Below are 23,313 nucleotides of genomic sequence, written 5' to 3' on the forward strand. Positions count from 1 at the left end.
ACAAGCTGCAAAAAAGAAAACACAGCATGAGCCAAATCCAATTCAGCAGCCAGCAAGATGTATCTTGCAGGAAGGACAATTGTTACTTTTTAATCTAGGCCAACACTCTGTGAAATTAGTTTCAGCCATCTAATAGAGAAATGCCATAGCTAGGTTTTCACACAACAACTGACATACAGAGCCATTCTAGCAGTCATCAGAATTGATTACTATAGGCTCAAACACAGGAGTCAACCAACTGATAGGTAGTTTTTCTTCGGGTAGCAAATTATTTCAGGGTTGAAAAAACAACAACATTTGGCTGTCTGCATTGGAAGAGAAATTGAGACCTCCACCCACTTTACGACTAGCCAGTACATACAGTATGCTTTGATACTGGAATGTAAAGATCCCAAAAATGAATCATTCTGCTAATAAAAAATACAGTAGCACAAAAATAAGACTGAAAATCTTTGTCCATATGTCATAACCTGTGTGAATGATTCTTGCTTCTTTTATCTAGATTTTATTTATTTAAAAAATAGTCCTATCTTATATAACCCAAAAGGTTGAATGTGTTGGGATGGAAATAGAGAATTACTTTGCTTAATTGCAAGGTAACACACTTTTCTATATTATACGGCTGAAATTTTTTCCTGTTTAATTGGTGTCAGTGTCTTCAAACAGGGAAACTGATAAAATTTAAGTATTAAAGCAAAAGAGAAATGAAAAAACTGACAAATACATTTAAAGAGAATCCCTCCATCTCATACCAAGCACTAATCACTTCTCTGTATTTATAGTATTGAACCTTAAGTTAAGGAACCCAGTTGGTTTGATTTTGAAATTCAACTAAATTTTTCATTCATTTTCCTTTGCTGTTCTTACTCTCCCTTTATGTGTGATTGTTCATCTTTCTAGCCTGTTTAAATGGAACTGTCTTTAAATTACTTATGAAAAATGCTTTCCTTTGGCATGTTTACTGTTGCTTATAAAGTGTTCTTTATTTCAATTTTTCAATAAAAAGAAAGTTGTTTTATAGTCTGCAAACTTTTTATTTATAAATCCCCAAAAGAGAAGAAGCTAAAAAAGAAAAATGTCTGCTCCTCAATGGAAAGAATTAATAAGAATTAGAAGCTTAGGGGTTTTGTGATTGTGGTTGTGTTTTTTACTGTTTTTTACTGTATTCTATTACCTTATGTACATCAGTGATTCTCTCTTTTTCACAAAAAGGATCAGAAGTATGTAAAACAAGCATAAGGGGAACGTGCTAGTACCACATTTTTATCAGCCAAACAATAGAAGGTATATTGTTATTTACTGGGCAATATGTTTAAGATCTTAGACTTAAATAGAGTCTAGCCCTACAAATTGGACCACAAGGGAAGTATATGAAGCCAATCTAAGCATCTTGCACTAAGAAATCTCACAGCAGGTTCTTTTTTATGAGGTCATAGATTACAGTGTCATTATTACTGTTGTACTTGTTGTTGTTTACATCCCTTTATCAAATACTTGTCTTTAAGTTTCAGAAATAGAATATTTGACTGTAGATTTTTTAGAACTGGGAAATCCTAAATAAGGAAAATGCAAAATTAGGTACTGGAAATTCTATTTAGTTCAGCCATAAACTCTTGGGAAATAAAATATTTTTCTGTCAGACTTCCTCATTCTTTACAATGGAAGTATTCATACCTATACATTGATTACCATTATAGCCTTTTTGTGAAGAGGTAATAATAACGAGAAAATTATAATCTCACTATTGAAAAAGACACTTCATGAAAAAGATACTTCAAGCCTATAGTTATTGGCACATTAGGCAGAATAACAGATTAAACACATTTTTACAATAGCTAAATTATTTGGCTATATCAAATATGGATTAGGTAATTACCTGACCAGGAACATTATGAAGTTACTTGGAAAAGGCATAGGATCCTCAATGGGACTCAAATTTCCAAAGAACAACAGGAAAATAAGTGATTTTTTGTTTGTTTGTTCTCTGCATTGTGTTATTCCTTGATGAAATAATAACAATGAAATAATTTTGTCAATGCTGATTGTGTTTAAGTGGTGCTCCAGATGATGATTATATTATATATTATATAATTATATTTTATAATTATATATTTATTTATATTATTAGTCAAATTTATGTGGCTGCCCATCTCATGAAATTCAACTGGAAGGTGTAAAACAAACCAGTAAAAACGGTAAATAAATAAGATAATTATTAGTTAAAACTATTATATAATATTATTAAACAGAATTAGAAATTATAGAAGAAGACCTAAAACAGGTAAGGAGAATAATACATGGATGGATATAAATAATAAAGAAGCCGCATCCTGGGTCTCAAGCCTACTGGGTCACTGGGACCTGATGGATTACATCCCAGAGTTTTGAAAAAACTGACAGATGTGATTTCAGAACCATTGAACCATATATTTCAAAGTTCTTGGAGTACCAGGGAACTACCAGAAGATTGGAAAAGAGCCAATGTGGTTCCTTTCTTCAAAAAAAGAAAAACTACAGCCTGATATCAATACCTGGGAAGATATCTACATGGAGGGAAGTAAGCAGTAGGGTATCCCAACTTTCTGTTTTAAGCCCAGTACTCTTTAATATCTTCATAAACAATTTAGATGAGGGAATAGAAGGGGGACTCATCAAGTTTGCAGATGACACTAAACTAGCAGGAATAGTCAACACCCCAAAAGATAGGCTCAAGATCCAGATGGCCCCTATCTAAAAAAAGGAAATTCAATATAGAGAAAAGTAAGGTTTTCACTCAGGCAAGAAAAACCAAATGTACAGTTACAGATTAGGTGAAAGTTAGTTCAATAGCAGTAACTGTAAGAGGGATTTTGGAGTCCTAGTGAACAATCACTTAAAAGGGCTGTGGTAGCACAGTATTACAGTATTACAAGCAAACTCTGATGTTTTCCAGCAGTTTGATCCTTGCTGGCTCAAGGTTGACTCAGCCTTCCATCCTTCAGTAGATGGTAAATGAGGACCCAGATTGTTGTGGGAAATATGCAGACTATGTAAAACACTTAAAGAGAGCTGTAAAGCACTATGAAGTGGTATATAAGTTTAAGTGCTATTGCTATTGTTAAATATGAGCCAGCAGTGTGCGGCAGCAGCCAAAAAAGCCAATGCTAGGTTGCATTAACAGAAGGATAGAATCAAGATCTCATGAAATATTAATACTATTTTATGAAGCCTTAGTAAGCCCACACATAGAATACTGCTTCCAGTTTCGGTCACCATATTATAAAAAAGGTGTTGAAACTGGGGAAAGAGTGCAGAAAATAGCAACAAAGATGATTAGCGGGCTGGAGACTAAACATGAAGAACATCTGTAGGAATTGAATAGGTCTAGTCCAGTGAAAAGAGGGACAAGGGATGACCTGATAGTAGTGTTCCAATATTTCAGAGGTTTCCACAAAGAAGAGGGGGGTCAACCTATTTTCCAAAGCACCAGAAGGCAAGACAAGATACAATGGATGGAAACTAATTAAGGAGAGAAGCAACTTAGAACTAAGGAGAAATTTCTTGACAGTGAGAACAATTAACCAGTGGAACAGCTTGCCTTCAGAAGTGCAGATGCTCCATCACTAGAAGCTTTTAAGAAGAGATTGAACAGCCACTTTTCTGGAATGGTGTAGGGTCTCCTGCTTGAACAGGGGGTTCAAGCAGGGGATTAGACTAGAAGACCTACAAGGTCCCTTCCAACTCTGTTCTGTTTCAATGTTCCCATTCAACAATGGAGCTTAAAATATGTACCAGTATTTGCAATCTAACTGATGTCACAGTATTGTTCTTTGCTTAAAATTGGGAAGGGGATGATGCTAAAGAGCAGAACTGAAGAGAGTATTCAGGTCTTTGAGGGATCTTCAGAAGCTTAAGAGTAATGATGCCAGCCTTATATCTGGGGCGAGAAGATGCTACAAAAGGGGTGCCACAGCAGAAAAGGCTTGCTGTCTAGGATCCATCAAATGTAGCTTTATAGATGATGACTGATATATCTGACATAACATATATAAAATCATATAATTATGTGAAATTATATAATATTATAAGTTTGGTTGCCAGTCCGGTGTAAAATTCTGTCTGGTGGTCAGACATATAATGTTATATAATAACCAACCTGAGAATCACTTGGACCTTATTAGCATTGACAAAATCATTCAATTGCAAAATGCATTATTTAGAACACCTGACATTCTGTAACAATATCTTTAATACCATCAAACAACTGCTTATCCCACATCATTGGGAAGGATTTGCTAAATTCAGACTAAATATCTGGCTAAATGTATAGCCAACCATCATATCTAAATATAAAGAGAGAACTCTGATCCACAATATATCTTGTCAGATGTCAGATCTTACTGTTTGCCTGGCCTACCGACAACAATGTTGCAATGGATGGGCATCACAAAGCAATCACTGTTTACACTCACAACTGAGTGCCTATTGCCAGTCACAGCAATTTTGCAATATAGGAAATTATGGCTGCCCAAGGCTTGCACAATTGAATCCAGTCAAGCAGCTCTCTTAGAAATGTGCACTATCAGGGTGCAGTTCCCCTTAACTAGCTCTGATGGTCTTTCCCTGAAGTCCCTATTGCAAGGTTGATCAAAATCGCTATTTTTTAGCTGAGAAATCCAGAAGGAAATACTGATCTGTTCCTACCCCTTAGCCACCCAACAACTATTTGCAATCCAAACCTTAATTGAGACAAATATTTATTCTGGGTAGAAGTTAGAGTGGAGAGTTGAATTGGGGACATGGCTGTTTCAAAAAGGACTTTTGTTTACATCTGAATATGGCATAAATATGGCAGAGTCTGTGCCAAAGACCCTCTTCCTCCTCCCTAATGGAGTTGTAACATAAGTTAAAGTTGAGAGGGTTAGGAATAGGGGGCACCGTTCTGCGGTGGTTCTCCTCCTTCCTCTCCGACCGCTCGCAGTTCGTGTTGGCAGGGGGGCAGAGGTCAACCTTGAGGCGTCTCGCATGGGGAGTGCCACAAGGGTCGGTCCTCTCGCCCCTTCTGTTCAACATTTATGTGAAGCCGCTGGGTGAGATCATCCGTGGTTTTGGGGTGAAGTGTCATCTGTACGCTGATGATACTCAGCTGTACATCTCCACCCCAGACCACCCCAACGATGCCCTTGATGTGATGTCTCGCTGCCTGGAGGCCGTGCGGGTCTGGATGGGGAGGAACAGGCTCAGACTCAACCCGTCCAAGACCAAGTGGCTGTGGCTGCCGGCGTCCCGATATAGTCAGCAGGTGCCATCGCTGACTATTGGGGGTGAATCTTTGCCCCCCACAGAGAGGGCTCGCAATCTGGGTGTCCTCCTGGACGCACGGCTGTCTTTAGAAGAGCATATGACGGCCATGGCCAGGGGGGCCTTTTATCAGGTTCGCCTGATCCGCCAGTTGCAGCCCTTTCTGGACCGGGACGCCTTGCGCACGGTCACTCATGCCCTTGTCACCTCCCGGCTGGACTATTGTAATGCTCTCTACATGGGGCTCCCCTTGAAGAGCACTCGGAGGCTCCAACTGGTCCAGAATGCGGCCGCACGGGTGGTTATGGGCGCAACTCATTGTGCCCGTGTGACACCCCTCCTGCGCAAGCTGCACTGGCTCCCAGTGGTCTTCCGGGTGCGATTCAAGGTGTTGGTTACTACCTTTAAAGTGCTCCATGGCATAGGACCCGGGTACCTTCGAGACCGTCTTCTGCCACCAATAGCCTCCCACCGACCAGTCCACTCCCACAGAGAGGGTCTCCTCAGGGTGCCATCAGCCAAGTTATGTCGGCTGGCGACACCCAGGGGGAGGGCCTTCTCTGTGGGAGCCCCAGCCCTGTGGAATGAACTGCCCCCAGAAATACGTAAGATCTCCGACCTCCGGGTGTTTCGTTGCGCATTGAAGACCTTGTTGTTCCGCCAGGCCGGGCTATCAACATAATAATTTTAAATTGGGGTATTTTAAATTTTTGGGGTTTTAAATCGGCCAAATCTATTTAATTATTTTAATTTTTAATCATTGTTGTGTCTTGTGTTTTTAAATTGGCTGTACACCGCCCTGAGTCCTTCGGGAGAAGGGCAGTATAGAAATAAAATTATTATTATTATTATTATTATTATTATTATTATTATTATTATTATTATTATTATTATTATTATTATTATTTAAGAGGGAAATTAAGGCCAATACTTAATTGCATGAAAACAAAGTAGATATTCTTGTGGGCTTGGTTTGCAATAGTTTCAATTTGGCCTGTATGGGGACAAATATATTTTTGAAAAAGGAATGCCTGATAACTCAGTTCTCCTTCAATTGTGCCATTCTTGCTATGCAAGAGTTAAGGTGAGTCATTTCCCAGCTACCAGGTCTCTATTCAGCTGCCAGGTACTTAGGTGCGGTCATTTCACAGGGAGAAACTGAGAGGTGTGGTAAGGTTGTAACTACTTACTCCTTTTCACTCATACAAGGACCACTATTGTTGAAAACTATTTAATTTATTTAGAGAAATTATTCAAACATTTTCTCCCTCCAACACTGGCCCTGGAAAATTAGCTGAAAGGCCTGCATTAAAGGGAGGAGAGGGATGAACCTCAGGCTACCCAATAAAGAGGGGAGGGTGGCTGTGTAACGCATTTGGAAGCACCATCTGGTCCCAATCTTAGCTTCTGGCTTCACTGTTAGTTGGTGAGTTTCTCCTTGAGTTTCACTTGCCTATGCGCCCAAATGGGTCAGGGGCAAAAGCTTAGGAAGTGTAGAAATGGTTAATTACTACCAGCATTAGAAAGTGCTTCATTGGGTAGATACATTTTAAAGGATTCAGTTACATTCCAGTTTATTATATACTTTAGGCCTATACCCACTTTATAGTATGGTGTTATTACAATGTCCCTGATGTGACAGACAGACTCAAATATTGCAGACTATGGAGGATCCTAACATATTGCTGCTACGTAGATTAGTGATACAAGTCTAGCATGAAGTGAAGCCTATAGCAACTGATCATGTGTCAGTGTCTTACACTGCTTTTTTTTCCAGGCCTATACAATTCAAGGACAATATGCAATTCCACATCCAGATGTGAGTTTCTCTTTATTATTTGTACATGTATTTATGTCACCTGCATGCTTTGTCAAATGAGTAATATTAATATTAATATTTAATATTAATATGCTTTTTTCAAAATAATTGGCCATGTGTAGTATTGGTAATAATTAGGACCCAATTATATTTCTATTGAGGACTTGGCCTGTTGTTAAATTATCAAAAAAATTTCTATGCTATCCCTTTGCTAAATTTTTTGTTTCCTGATATTAGCCATTAAAGAGCTTCCTTTTATTTTTTCTGCCATAATGCTGATAATGACATAAACAACCTGAGTTTATGCATCTTCTTACTTTATGATGTGGTTATACCCAGAATCCTTGCTATTTTCCTTAGTCTTTGCTAATTTATTTAATTTATATTCCACCTTTTGCCAAGAGTTCAAGACACTTTCCATTTCCTTAGTTATAATGAAAGAGGAGAGTAAATTTCTGCTGATGCTGAATCCTTTATTTTTAGAATTTGGGGGAGGGGGAAACAGTTGGTTATTGTTCTCCAGTAGTCATTCCAAACCAGAAGTGGGTATCATTATTTGTTTTACATCTTTAGCAAAAACATTTTTTCTTAATAGCAGTAGCAATAAGACTTATATACTGCTTCGCAGTGCTTTACAACACTCTCTAAGTGGTTTACAGAGTCAGCCTATTGCCCCCAACAATCTGGGTCCTCATTTTACCGACCTCAGAAGGATGGAAGGCCAAGTCAACCTTGAGCTGGTCAGGATTGAAGGAATCGAGCTCCTGGCAATGTGAGCAGAGTTAGCCTGCAATACTGCATTCTAACCACTGTGCCACCACAGCTCTTACTTTATGTTCCTTCCTCTCTCTAAAAAAAAAAAGCATATAAATAACATCTGAAACAACATTTGCAAAAATGCTTCTCATAAATGAGATTAGTACCAACTGTTGTCTCTTTCAGCTGCAAAATGAAGATTATGAATGAGTTTTATTTAGCCCATTCTATGCTGCCAACGGATGCTCACACTGAATTTTATACAGGGAGAAAAAAATTGGGGCTTTAATTAATTCAATTTTAATTAATTCAATTTATATGCCATCCCTCTCCGAAGACTCAGGGGGCTTCATTTTTACCTGTTTTCAATGTCTAGGCTTTATGCTTGCTTGCTTGCTTATGTATTAATGGATGGAAGAAAATTAATTACTGTTCTCTGATCAGAAATACATGTCTTACATGTAATAAATAACATTTATTACATTTCTCCTAGTTATAAATAACAATTGCTTAGAAAATGTCTATCTGATTAACTGCATATAACACTGAATGTAATAGGATAAATATACAATAAATAAAAATATGGAAATATGTTCAAACAAACTTAAGCCTACTTCTCATGCAGGAACTTTCAACATGCAGGGATGGGAAATTTATATGGAAATGAAAGTGCTAGTTGAGGGATCCTTGGTGCTCTCTGAGCTTGGTTGTTTTCTTGCAAATGTTTCATTATCCAAACTAGGTAACATCACCAGTACTGATTGCGCACTAACACTGATGATATTACCTAGTTTGGGTAATGAAACGCAAGAAAACAACCAGGTTTCAGAGAGCACCAAGGACCCCTCATTTCAACCATGAATTACAAATATTCTCCTTTAACGTGTTAGTTATCCTTATATCTCTCTGCTGGTGTTACACAGTAATATAGTTGTCCATAATGAAGAACTTTGAACAGGGGCTTCAGGGTGATACAGAACACTGAATGATATGAAATTAAAACTTCAAAGTTAACCACATAAGCAATCAATATACTACATGTCACGGGTGTCAAACTCGTGATGTCATGTTGTCATGTGACATATTATGACTTTTCTCCCTTTTGCTAAACTGGGGGTGGGGGTGGCTGGTGCGTGACACATCTGGCCCGTGGGCCACGAGTTTGACACTCCTGCTATATGTCATGCAGCTATGACTCAAGGTCCCCCTTCTTCAGAAAAAGAGCCTACTGATCATTATTTACAAAGGAGGCGGGTAATCCAGTCCCTCTCTCCTTTAGTTTAATAAAATTCCACAAGTTCATGCATATTATATAAATGAGAAAATACTGTGGTCCAAGCATGGTTGTAGCAGTAGGTGAAAAAGAAAATCAATATAGCTATAGGAAAAAAATAATTACATTTTAATAATTTGTTCTCAAGCTGGCTCACTCCCAAACCAAATGAGAGCAATGAACTGGAGTGGGATATTAAAGAGCAGATCAACCCATGGAAATCAATGCCATTATTTCTCAAATAAGAAATGTTATCACATCTTACAAAGCACATCCTTAAACAGAGAGAGCAACACAGAACACTTTCTAGATGAAAGAAATCTCGTCAGTTTAGAAAAACTTCAGCTGCTAGAGTAAGATCGTAATCAGTGAAGACAGCACAATTCTCTTTGTGCTGATTTAGAGCTTTTTTCTTTTCTTTTTTTTTTTGAAAAGTTTTTTTTTAAAAAAACAAAAACATGAAACATAAAATACATCTTTTTAGAGCAAGGATTTGATCCGGTATAAAGTAAATACAATTACTCATATTCCCTCAATCAATTTTGTTCCAAATTTTATCCATTTACCTCTTTAAAAAAAAAAGAAAAGAAAAGAAAAGAAAAAGAAATCTTATTCTAAACATTTAGATTTTAAACATTCTACTATGTCACCCTAAATTCTAAACAATTATTTCCAAATAGACATCATTCCAAATCTTTGTCATTTTAACAATCAATATTTCATATATATTCCTCATTTCCAGGACCCATTACATCGAGTTTGTACCTCTTTTAAATGACAACTAATATCCATAATCTTAACAAAGAATATTTTCCTCCTCTCTTAATTGTTTCTAAATCAATCAACATTTCCATCTAAAATTTGTCACTCCCAAAATACTTTATTTTAAAGTCTAATATTTAACTGATTCATAATTTAAATAGCTATTTCCCAACAGTGTTTTCCGCCACTTCCATCTCTATTTATTTAACTGGTTCACAATTTGGCTTAACTATTCTCCAGTATTGTCTCCTCCACTTCCTCCTGAATTTATTTTTGGCTGGTTCGCAACTTAATCAGTTGCTTTCCAGCGATGCTTTCCTCCACTCCTAACCTTACTTATTTGAGCTGGTCACAGTATAATTTAACTGCATCCCAACGTTATCTCCTTCAATCCTCCTAACTCTATTATGAAACTGGTTCGCAACTCAAATAGTTGCTTCCCAGCAATGCTTTCCTCCGCTCCAACCTCTATTTTTAACTGGTTCACAACTGTATTTCAGTTGCTCTCCAGGTATATTTTTCTCCACTCCTAACTTTTTATTTTTTGGCTTGTTCACAGTTTTGCTTTAACTGTTACCTAGCGTATGCTTCCCTCCACTCCTAACTCTAGTGGCTGGTTCACAGCTTTACTTTGGCTATTTTCCAGTCCGTGCTTTCCAGTCCACTCCTAACTCTTATTTTTATTTTTAACTGGTTCCCAGTTTTGCCTTAACTGTTCTCCAGTATGATGCTTTCCTCCACTCCTACCTTATTTGTAAGACTAGATCACAGCTTTACTTTCACTGTTCTCCAGAATCATGCTTCCCTCCACTCCTAACTTCATTTTTTTAACTAATTCATAACATTTTATTTTAATTATTGTCCAGCTTTATGTTTTCCTCCATTTCTACATCTCTTATTCAATTATTTAACCTTAAATTAATTCACAATATATTACTCATATTCATTTTTAAATCCATTCTCCTCCATGTTTTTAACTGATTAAAAATAAAAAAGTATATCGACAAATATCTTACCTCCTATTCTCTCCTAGGCTTTCTCCCGTGCCATATTTATTTCCAATGAATATCAATATTTTAAATCACTTTAAAATCAATTTTCTATAATTATTAAATCTGTAATTAATTCTTCTTAATATCCAGCACCTTAGAGAACATTTTCTTCTAAATTATTAGGTCTATAAATAGAGCTTAAAAATTCCAAGTTTAAAAAAGTATTAAAACATCCAAAAATCATAATTTTCAATCATTTATACTCATTTTTTCCAAATCAAATTGTTGTATATTCATAAAATCAACTTAAATAAAAATAATAGTGAAAAAAGAGAGAGAATAGTAACAGTATTAATAATAGTTAAAAGAAAAACAAAAGAAAAAAGCAAGAATACAAATAGGAAGGAGAATAGAAATATAACAAAAGAAATTGAAAAGAGAATTAGAAAAAATTGAGAGGGGGAAAGGGACAAAGGAAAGAAAAAGATTTGGAGTTTTTTTCTTATTTCTGACCATTGTTGTCTGATTTAACTGTTTATGCATAAATCCAAAACTTTGGTGTTGGACAGCTTGAAAGAAGGCCAGACTTTTTTATAAACACAATTATCCAACTCTAATTTTGGAATATGCAATTCATTGAAATTCTGTTTTCTTAATCCCTGCAGTATTTCAGTACAACTCAGCTTCTGGTTCTTTAAAAAAATGTACAGAATTCCAAGATTGTTAACTGAGATTTCATTAGAATAGAGCTGGAAGGGACCTCGGAGGTCTTCTACTCCAGCCCCCTGCTCAAGCAGGAGATCCTATACCAGTGGTTCTCAACGTTCCTAATGCCGCGACCCTTTAATACTGTTCCTCATGTTGTGGTGACCCCCAACCAGGGGTGGGTTCTAAATTTTTTTATTACCGGTTCTGTGGGCGTGGCTTATTTTGTGGGCGTGGCTTGGAGGTCATGTGACTGGGTGGGCGTGGCTATGTGTATAGGGACTACTCAGAGGGCTGAAAAAAGTCATTTCTGACAGGTCCTCGCACTTTTGACTGGTCCTCACACTTATGACCATCCTCACATTTATGCCCATGCAGCATTCTTAACAACCATGTCACTCATTTCACAACTGCTTCTTTTCACCATGGTGATAAGATAGGGCAAAAAACGTAAAATGTGAGGATAGTCGTAAATCCGAGGACTGGTCAAAAGTGCGAGGACCAGTCAAAAATAACTTTTTCAGCCCTCTGAGTAGTCCATATGCACAAAAGGACTACCCAGAGGGCTGAAAAAAGTGATTTCTGACAGGTCCTCGCATTTTTGACCGGTCTTTGCACTTATGACTGGTCATCATTTATGCCCATTGTAGCATTCTTAACAACCATGTCACTCATTTCACAACTGCTTCTCTTCACCATGATGACAAGATAGGGCAAAAACATAAAATGTGAGGACAGTCGTAAGTTCGAGGACTAGTCAAAAGTGTGAGGACCAGTCAGAAATAATTTTTTCAGCCCTCTGAGTAGTCCATATGCATAAAAGGATACAGCAATAGAGAAGGATGAAGGAAGGGAAGGGAAATTAGAGTAGGAGTGAGGGTAAGAGAGGGAGGAAGAGAGGAGGAGAAGGAGAAAGGAAGAGGAAGTAGGGAGGAGAAGAAGAGGGGGAGGCAGAGAAAGTAAGAAGGAAAGAAAAGAGAGAGGTGGTAGGTTTGAGGAGAAAGATTGCTGTACAATAAAAAAGATGAAAGGGAAGAAAGCCAGCCCCAAACAAATATAAAGATATTAAGATAAAGAATGAATTGTTAAACTTTAAAGAATAAAAGAGAACAAATATGAATAAATAACAATAATTAGAAACACACATACAAACATACAATGTATTTTCTTTGAACAGAGTATTTGGCCGGTTCACAAATTTAAACAGTGTTTAGTCATTTCAATTAAATTTATAATTTCTATATTTCCTTTTTGCCATATTTATTCCTCATCTATTTTTGTAAAAAACCAATATTACCCTTCATCCTCATCTCTAATCTTAATCAAATTCAATTTTTCCCTTCTATTCTATATTATACCCCTTCCCATTGTCATCTATTTTTATATCCATCCTCACATTGGTTAATTATGTAATATTAGTTGTTTAATATAAATTCAACATTTTAATATAAATCAATTAGTTATATGACTACCTTTTTTATATATTAATCAATATGAACATGAATATTCCAATTATTTCCATGCAATCCAATTTCTTACAAATCAATTAATTATATTTACCAATAATAATAAACCAAATAATTTCTCCCATATATTCCTCCAAACCACAACTTAACCATTTCTGCTTTCAACACAATATACAATTAATAGTATCTCAATTATTACAATTCCCTAGTTAAATAGAGCTTTTTTTCTTTTGTGTTTTAAAATCTTGAACTCTCCTCTTTTTCCCTAAATTACCCATTGTTTGCACCTACCTTTTTTGGTGAGGAAAAAGAAAAGAAATCTGCCTGGCTAATTTTCTAACGTTGCAGCAACAGCAAAGCCAACAGCCTGCTTTACTTTCAGTTTCGTTTTTCAGCATAGCTAGGGGGGAAAAAATCTCTCCAGCAAGCAGCAGAGCCCTGAGCAAAACAGCTGAGAGCAAATCAGCTGAGAGTCGGGAGCCGATCTAATCAAGGGCTAATTAGCCTATGCTGAAGCTCCGCAGGCCAATAAAATTACAAAAAAACACCGAACCATTTGTTAAATTGCTGGCTCGCCCGCCCCTCGCCCACCACTATTTATTGGCAATAAATAGTGGTGCAGAGGGGCGGGGCGAGCCAGCAATTTAACAAAGCCCCGCGGCAAGAATTTAAACAGTTTTTTTCCCTCTAGCCATCAGCTGGGACTCAGGAGGCAGCAATAGATTGGGAGTGAGCGGGGTAAGCGAACGGCCGGCGATCCAACAGAGCAGAGAGTGAGGGTGAGTGAAGGTGTGGGGGGGGCGGGAGAGGGCTTTGGCGACCCCTGTGAAATGGCCATTCGACCCCCAAAGGGGTCGCGACCCCCAGGTTGAGAACCGCTGTCCTATACCATTTCAGACAAGTGACTGTCCAATCTCTTCTTAAAAACCTCCAGTGATGAAGCACCCACAACTTCTGAAGGCAAACTGTTCCACTGGTTAATTGTCCTCACTGTTAGGAAGTTTTTTCTTAATTCTAGGTTGCTTCTCTCCTTGATTAGTTTCCATCCATTGTTTCTTGTCCTACCCTCTGGTGCTTTGGAAAATAAATTGACCCCCCCTCCTCTTTGTGGTAGCCTTTCAATACTGAGAATACTGCTATCATGTCCTTCTTTTCTCTAGACTAGCCAAACCCAAATCCTGCAACTGTTCTTCATATGTTTTAGTCTCCAGGCCTTTAAACATTTAAATTTAACGTAAAAGGTTTTGTAAAATGATACTTATATTCATTTGCAGTCTTTCAGACATCTGTAATATATGCATATTTATGTGTTTTCCCTAGTGTGCTGTCAAGAGTTAAGTAAATGAAGGAAAAGAGATGGTGGGGTTTTTATTGTTGTACATTAGGTATCTGTAATTAATTTGCCTAACCAAATGATTACATAAGTGGTTATACAAATTACATAGCTTCTAGGGAATATATAACATTTGCAATCTGGCTTTTGAAACTCTGGGAACGTTTGGTGGTTGAATGTCCAGGACAGTTAGCAGCCCATACTTCACAAAACAGCAAAGTTTACACTGATACAAGTCTTCCAAGGAGCTAAAACTTTTCTAACTTTGTTGGATGCTGCCCTGTCACTTGATTGTGAGATAGGAAGCTATATAAATATGATGAATAAATGAAATAGAACCAGAAAACTAAAACAATTTATTTTTAATGAAAAATTATTTTGTATCCGTACTAAAATAAAAATCATACCATCTTCTTTATTTCCTCATTCTCCTTATATAAGAAACTTACTGAGAAAAGTATCATTCATGAAAGACACATTGACTGGTTTGAAGTGGAGCTATTGTGTTCTGATTAGCCCATTGAGTTTTATATTGTGGTGTATTCAGGTAAAATAAAACTGGTTTTCCATAATAGATCCTCTGAATGTATTCTGAACTATATTTCAGTTCTGAATTCACTCCATTTCAGTAAAGCCTATTTTAGTTTGGCATCCCTGAAATCTTTCTGAATTGGCCAAATTGAGTTCAGTGCATCTGACTAACAAAAGCATGTGTAAATACAAAGAGATGTTCAAACAATATATCTATATATATAAAAGCAAAAATCACTCATGCCGTAATAATGAAATCTCCAGAACCATAAAGCCGACAAACTTGAAATTTGCCACGTATGTTTCTCTTGGCTTCTAGGTGCTCACTAAAAAAGGATTTTTCAAAATGACTATCAGAGCATTAGTATTTCCTATATTATTATTAGCATGCTCTGATGCTAAGGAGTTCTACTCCCCCTCCCCACCTGAAAAGAAATCTGTTCCAAATGCAGAACACAAACAGAGGAAAGGAGTTTCACTTTCAGTTTTACTTTCACAGCAGAAAGCAGCTTTAATACAGAACACTTGAGCTAAGCCATGGCCAGGCTCCTTCCTGTCTCCTTCTTGCTCACACAGCAAATACTGTTTCATTTTCCAAACAGCCCTCTGATACTAAGGAGTTCTACTCCACCTCCCCACCTGAAAAGAAATCTGTTCCAAATGCAAAACACAAGCAGAGGAGAGGAGTTTCCTTTCAGTTTTACTTTCACAGCAGCAACCAGGGGCTAGGATAGGGGAGACTTCTGTGCGGCAAGCCTGAGGGAAAGAAGGGGATAAGATAGGGGAGGCTTCTGTGGAGCAAGGCTGAGGGAGAGAAGGGGGATAGGATAGGATAGGATAGGATAGGATAGGATAGGATAGGATAGGATAGGATAGGATAGGATAGGATAGGATAGGATAGGATAGGATAGGATAGGATAGGATAGGGTTCTTTGGGGCAAGGCTGAGGGAGAGAAAGGTACAGGAGAGGCCGATCGTAGCTACTCATTAATTTTCAAGCTGTGTCGATTTATAAAGCCTGATCACATAGTTTCGTAGCAAAGCACGGGTATCCAGCCTATATATATATATATATATATATATATATATATATATATATATATATATATATTTGTTTTCTGAGGTTTTTGCGGGGTATACGGACAAAAATACAAACAAATAGAAGGAGCACCCATGGGATCACCCCTCTCTCCTGTCATTGCTAACCTCTACATGGAACACTTTGAAACCCAAGCTCTAGAAAAATCTGATCACAAACCCAAACTCTGGCTCAGATACGTAGACGACACCTTCATAATCTGGTCAGATAGGAAAGAAAAACTGGACAACTTCCTCACACACCTCAACAGCCTACACCCCAAAATACAGTTCACCATGGAAACAGAAGCAAACAACCAACTTCCCTTCCTGGATGTCTTAGTCTACAAAAAATCCAATGGCTCCCTAGGACACACCATCTACCAGAAGAAAACACACACAAACCGCTATCTGCACGCACTCTCACACCACCACCCAGCACAGATCAACTCCGTAGCCAAGACACTCATCTCCAGAACAAAATGCTTAGCTGATGAACAACACCTAAAAACCGAACTACACAGTCTCACTAATGTACTAACATCCAATGGATTCCAAAGAAATAAGATTACCAACCTAATCCAAAAAGAAACCCCCACTAAAATCCAAGACAGAGAACAAGAAAACGGCAAAGCCCTCCTCCCATACATAAAAGGCACCACAGACAAAATCAGCAAGATCCTCCACAAACACAACATCAAGACAGCATTCTGCACAAACCGAAAAATATCCACCATCCTAAGAAACCCCAAAGACAAAATTGAGTTAGAAAATCAAGGAGTATATGAAATCCCATGCACCGCCTGCCCCACCACATACATCGGACAAACCAACAGAAGAATAAGATAAAAGAACACCACCCACCCCACCGGGAACAGGGCACGCCAGAAGGGTGGGGCTGACAGACGTTCCTTACTAAGGAAGAACGGACGTATCAGGTAAGTCCAACGTCCATTCTCCTCAGCGTAAGGAACATCTGTCAGACTGGGGACATACCAAAGCTGAATGTCCACTGGGAGGGAAGAGAAAGGGCCCTGTTACCTCAAGCTGAGTGAACAGCCTGGAGGACCCTCCACCCGAAGGCCGCCTCAGCAGATGCAAACGAGTCCACTCAATAGTGGCGGATAAAGGGAGAGATGCTCATCCAAGCGGCTGCTCTGCAAACTTCCTCCAACGTAGCCTGGGTTGCCCATGCAGCGGAGGTCGCCGCACTCCTGGTGGAGTGGGCCGTGATGTGGTGAGGGACCGGTAATGATTGTCTTTGGTAGGCTGTAGAGATGGTAGCACGGATCCAACGCCCCAACATAGGGGCCGACGCCTTGGCTCCAATAGACATGGGTTGGTAAGAGACAAATAACGCCTCTGTCTTCCGAAAGGTGGATGTACGCCTCAGGTATATCTTGATGGCGCGGCGCACGTCAAGCGTATGCCATGATCATTCCAAGTGGTGCTGAGGGGAAGGACAGAAGTTGGGCAGGACCAACTCCTGTGCGCGATGAAAAGGAGAAATGATTTTAGGTATGAAGGCAGGGTCTAGCTGGAGGACTACCCTGTTGTGGTGAAAAATGCAGAGGTCCTTTCGAGATGACAGAGCCGCCAGCTCCGAAATGCGGCGGGCTGATGTGATTGCGACCAAGAAGGCTACCTTGAAGGACAAGAAACGGAGCAAGATGTCTCGAAGAGGCTCGAAGGGGGATGTTGTGAGAGCAGAGAGGACCTTGTTCAAGTCCCAAGTAGGGAAGCGATGAACGGGTGGAGGTCTTAAATTTGAAGCTCCCCGCAGAAATTGTTGGACGACGGGATGGCGAGAAATCGAAGAGGGTGAACCGCAAGTCAAAACTGTAGAGATGGCGGCAGCTTGCCGCCGGAGGGTGTTTGGAGATAGTCTGGCATCAAACCCCTCCAGGAGAAAGTGTAAAACGTCCAGAATTGAAGCAGAAAAAGGGTGGATGCGAGCGCGTTGACACCAAGAGGTAAAAGAGGTCCAGGTAGAGTTGTAGATTCTATTAGTAGAAGGCCTGCGGGAAGCTAAGATCACGTCTATCACGGAAGAGGGAACCTTGGCCTCCCGTAAAAGGAACCGCTCAGCCTCCACGCGGTTAAGTGGTACCATGTCAGATCTGGATGGCGAAGGGAGCCCTGGACGAGGACAATCTGGTCGTCCAGAATGGTCCATGGTTGAACGACAGATAAGGAGATTAAGTCCGCGTACCAGTGTCTCCGGGGCCAGCGGGGCGCTAGGACAATGATCTTCGCCCGTTGCTGAAGAACCTTCCTGAGTACCCTGGAAATCAACGGGAAGGGGGGGAAGGCATATAAGAGACTGGAAGGCCAAGGGTTGCGGAGGGCATCCATGGCCTCGGCCCCGGAATCCCAGTACCTGGAGAAGTACTTCGGAACTAGGTGGTTGGCCTGCAATGCAAAGAGGTCCACCTCGGGAGTCCCGAAATGACTCGTGATCTCCATGAAGAGAGCGGGGGGGAGGCTCCATTCTGCGTTGTCCAGGCGACGTCTGCTCAGGGCATCTGCTTGCGAATTCTCCTCCCCTGAGATATGATCTGCGCGAAGGGAGCGGAGGTGAGACTCTGCCCAGAGGCCTAGGAGTAGAGCCTCGTCCACGAGAGCCTGAGAATGGGTACCTCCCAGCCTATTAACGTGAGCCTTCGCTGTAACGTTGTCCGTGAGGACAAGGACGTCACAAGAGTCGATAACGTCCCGAAAGTGAAGCAAGGCTAGACGAATGGCTTTCAGTTCTAGGAGGTTAATGGGAAGGAGTGTTCGGATGCGGACCACTGACCTTGAGCCAGGTGATGATCCAGGTGTGCCCCCCAGCCCTGGAGGCTTGCGTCCGTGGTGACTTATTTTATTTTTATTTATTTTATTGAATTTCTATACCGCCCTACTCCCGAAGGACTCAGGGCGGTGCACAGCCATGAAATAAAACACATAAATATACAAAATTTAAAATAGAATAAAATGAATTAAATAAATTTGGCTGAATTAATACCCATAATTTAAAATACCCATATTTTAAAATACATTAAAAATTTAAAATTTACACTTAAAAGGGAGAAGATTTAGGCGAGGCCAGCTTGATAAAATAAAAGCGTCTTCAGCTCGCGGCGGAAGGTGCGCAGATCCGGAATCCTCCGTATCTCTGGGGGGAGCTCATTCCAGATCGTCGGTGCCCCCACAGAGAAGGCTCTCCCCCTAGGGGCCGACAGCCAACATTGTTTGGCCGACAGCACCTGGAGGAGCCCCTCTCTGTGGGAGCGTACTGGTCGGTGGGAGGCTGTTGATGGTAGTAGGCGGTCCCATAAGTAACCAGGTCCTAAGCCATGGAGCGCTTTAAAGGTGGTAACCAGAACCTTGAAGCGCACCCGGAAGACCACCGGGAGCCAGTGCAGCTCGCGCAGGAGAGGTGTTACATGGGAGCTCCACGTTGCTCCCATAACCACCCGCGCAGCCGCAGTCTGCGCCAGTTGGAGCCTCCGGGTGCACGTCAAGGGGAGCCCCATGTAGAGAGCATTACAATAGTCCAGACGAGAGGTGACGAGGGCATGAGTGACTGTGACTGTGACTATCAGGTGTGGTGGTTCCCTGAAGAAGCAAGCTCCTGACAAGGCCGAAGACGTCCACCACCGAAGGGAGGAGATGACGGACGGGGTCAGGGATACTCTGAGGAGAGAAGCACTAGATCGATTCCGTTGATGAGGGAGCAGGAACCATTGTAACTCCCTACTGTGGAGACGGGCCCACGGCACTATATCGTATGTAGGGACCATCTTGCCCAAAAGGCAAGACAGACCGAGGAGAGAAGAGGATCGATCCGCAATACAGCGGAGGGCGAGGGAACGTAAGTTGTCTTGGTGTTCCGAGGAGAGGGAAACTGTAGACGTTACCGAATCGATGATAGCCCCCAAATGCTGGATAGAGGTGGCTGGGACCAGGTGACTCTTGGCCCAGTTTATGGAGAACCCGTGAGATTGGAGAATTTGGATGGAAGTGGACAAATCGTTTTGGGCCTCCTCGAAGGATGAAGATTGTAATAGAATATCATCGAGGTAAAACTGGATTCTAATGGGGGAGGAACTAATATATGCCACCAGAGCCGCCATGATCTTAGTAAAGACGCGGGGGGAGGAAGATAGGCCGAAGGGGAGAGCAGAATATTGGTAATGTCGCCCCCAGTAGTGAAAACGAAGATATTTACGGAAATCTGGGTTAATGGGGACGTGGAGGTATGCCTCCGTTAAGTCTATGGAGGACAGGAATTCCCCCGGGCGAATGGTTTCCAAAATAGTATGGAGAGTGTGCATCTTAAACCTGCGATACACTAGGTAATGGTTAAGAGCCTTCAAATCTAGGATGGCCCTCCACCCCCCAGAAGACTTTCGAACAATGAACAAACGGGAATAAAACCCAAGACCACGCTGGTCGGGTGGTACTTGTTGGATGGCCTTGATAGAAACTAAGTGGAAGATAGCCTGAGAAACGAGGGCCCTTCGAACCCTGTCCCTGGAGACAGGGCAAGAGAGAAAAACAGGGGGGGAAGGGAAGAGAACTCAAGAGAGAGACCAAATTGAACAGTACGTATGACCCAAAAGTCAGACGTTGAAGAAGCCCATTGAGTGGCAAATAAGGCTAAACGGCCGCCAATAGGTGCCTCTGAGTCACCTTCACTTGGACCGTTGGAACGATCTTCCCCTGCCTCCTCGAAAGGAACGCTTTTGGAAGGGCCTATTGCCCTGTCTAACCTGTGAGTCCTGGTGAGACTGGGTCTGAAAGGAGCGTTGAAAACGAGGCTGGTAGGAGCCGGAATCCTGAGAACGAAAGGACTGAGACCGGTTGTAAGGAGAAAAACGAGAATTGGAACGACGGGAAACAGATGGTAGGATCTTGCAGTGGTCTCTAGTTTCCACTAGAAGTGGTTCCAGGGGTGGACCGAAAAGAGAGGCGGAGGAGTAGGGTGAGGAAGCGAGTTGCCACTTGCTCTTGGCGTCCGCCTGCCAGTGGCGGAGTCACAAAAGTTGACGGGACATGACCGTGGAGCCGATGGATTTGGCTGAGAACCGTGCTGAATTCAATGTGGCGTCTGCGGAGTACTCTAAGGCGGCGACGATCTTGTTCAAATCTTGGTGCGTACGAGTGTCAGACGGAGGTAACCTGTCTTGTAATTGTTTTAACCAGAGCAGGGAGGCTCGGTTAAAAAAGGAAGCTGTGGTGGCAGTTTTGACTGCCCACGCCGCGGATTGATGTGTCTTGATGATGGTCTTTTCAACCCGCTTGTCCTCGGGCCGGAGTGATTCCTCAGGAGAGCTGGGAAGTCTGGAGGGAGAGGCCAAAGCCGCAATGGGGCCATCCACTGGAGGTACCTGCAGAAGATCAGAAAGAGCAGGAGCAGTTTGGTATAATCGTTTATCCAAGCCATTAGGCACCGGGGCTGAACCAGGCAAAGCCCATTGCTGTTGGACAACATCTGTGAAAAGTTTGGGGGCTGGAATGAGCTCAGATTCAACAGCTGGTTCAGCAAATAAGGATGAGGTGGGGTCGGAGGAATCCTGTGGTGCTGTGCCAGTGGCGGTAGGAGACCCCAGTCTGGTTACGGATAAGGCCTTGAACAATAAGGAGCGGAATAATTGGGGCTTGAAAAGGCCAATGAAGGTGGGCTGGTCCGGAGCTAGGCCCTCGTCGTCAGAAAGGGTTAGCTCCCTGGATTCTTCCTCCTCTGAAAGGGAACCCTGGTCAGAGCCCTCAGAAGATGCCAGGTGATCCTCGGAGTCCCCAGTGTGGACTAGGCGAGATTGGGGTCTGGCCATGAGAGGAGGGGCTGGAAAGAGACCCTCTTGCAACCCCTGAGAAAGACCCTGTTGGATGGCTCTGGCTATGATGGCTTCCAAGGTGGCATGGGGGTCTGGTTGTGAAATGCCCCCTGGGTAGGATTGAGAAGTCCTGGAGCTGGAGGGAGGGCAAGAGGGGCCCGGTTCAGTGTCCCTTAGATGTTCAGGAGCTGGGGCATCAGAGGGGTCTGGGAGGGTTTGAAAAACTTGTTCTGCCTCCGATGATGTAGGCCCACGAGACGAAGGGTGATCAGGGGAAAGCTCTCATTCGGAACGGGCTATAGTAGGCTGATGAGAAGGAGTTGAGGGCCTGGGAGGTAAAATGGCTGGCGTGCCAGACAAAATGGCGACGGGCTGTTTTTGAGCCCTGAGAGCCACCTTATCTAAAGCTCTATGGCGTCTCAGCTCCTCCCTGGTAGGTTTGATAGCTTGGCCAGAGGAGGATGAAGATCCCTTGGAAGGGGCTTTGCCTCTGCGGCCCTGTTTGCTGGTTCCCTCCCCCAGGTCGCTAGCGTGGCGATGGCGGGACCGGGAGGCTGCGGAGCGTGAACGAGGATGATTAGGGCGTCCGCCATTTTAAACCGGGCTGTCTCGTTCCTGACGGGGCGCCCTGACAGAGTCGATGCCTGCAAACTTATCTGTTGCCGAATCTCCACAGGGATGAGGGCAGTGGATGATTTAGAGGCAAAGGCAGCTGGTATTAGGAGCCGAGGGTCCCGTCCGCACGTTGCTGCAGAGCCGCTAGCCAAGGGCAGTCAAAGCGGCCAGAAAAAATGGCGGCGTTTGAAAAGCCCGCCAAGAGATTAGCGCCGACAAAGCTGCTAGGCAAATGCCGTTAAAATGCAGCTGTCCATCTCCCGATGGTAAGGGGAGATGGAGGGGGAGAATTTGAGCTCTCTCCCCTCAGGGGGTCTGTCGGCAAGCAGCCCCCTGCCGCTAAAGCGGCTGCTGGCAGTCTCAAGTAAGGACCCTTCGCGCCGATGATCGAAGGCAGGAGAACAGAAAAAAAAAATTAAAGTGTCCAATTTGAAGAACTGCCGAATTTGAGAGGAAAAAGAATTGGAAAAATAGCGAAAAACGCCAAAAAACAGATTGGATCCAGAAAGACACGACTGTCCAGCATAGGACCGAGTCGAAACACTGGGGCTCAACCAGTAAAGGGCGGAGCTATTTAAATCTGCAGACTCGGTCATATGCTGCATAGTGGAGTCCATAACCCAGTCTGACAGACGTTCCTTACGCTGAGGAGAATGGAGGAGTTGTAAATTGGAAGCGATTGTCAGAATAGATTTCTGATTGCAATCTATATGTGGAAGAGAATTCTACTTGGTGATATCAAATTTACAGGAGTTGAACACTGCAAAACAGGCATTTGAATTGTAGGTAACCAGAGGTCATGATTGTCTACTTCTCAGGTCTATGTTGTATTCAACATCTCACCTTCTGAAAATGGATAAAACACAGATGTTCTATTTCTCT

General features: G+C 41.8%; 1 protein-coding gene across 47 annotated transcripts in view; it reads left to right on the top strand.

The window, feature by feature from the left end:
- Window positions 1-23,313, top strand: part of PCBP3 (poly(rC) binding protein 3) — a 76,227-nt gene that overhangs the window by 37,169 nt on the left and 15,745 nt on the right. For 42 of the 47 annotated variants that reach the window (XR_015732191.1, XR_015732195.1, XR_015732188.1 and 39 more), the window contains one exon: window positions 7,058-7,099. Coding sequence is in view for 35 of the 47 variants with exons in the window: in XM_087885983.1 (XP_087742109.1) it covers window positions 7,058-7,099 (42 nt within the window). In the remaining 12 variants the exon portion in view is untranslated. Of the gene's footprint in view, window positions 1-2,128; window positions 2,196-7,057; window positions 7,100-13,744; window positions 13,798-23,313 lie in introns of those variants that run through there. The other 5 variants (XR_015732184.1, XR_015732185.1, XM_087885951.1 and 2 more) reach the window with 3 other exon arrangements.

This window comes from Pantherophis guttatus, chromosome 1 (genome assembly GCF_059756535.1).
Source record: "Pantherophis guttatus breed Tessera chromosome 1, ASM5975653v1, whole genome shotgun sequence".
Taxonomy (NCBI): Eukaryota; Metazoa; Chordata; class Lepidosauria; order Squamata; family Colubridae; genus Pantherophis; species Pantherophis guttatus.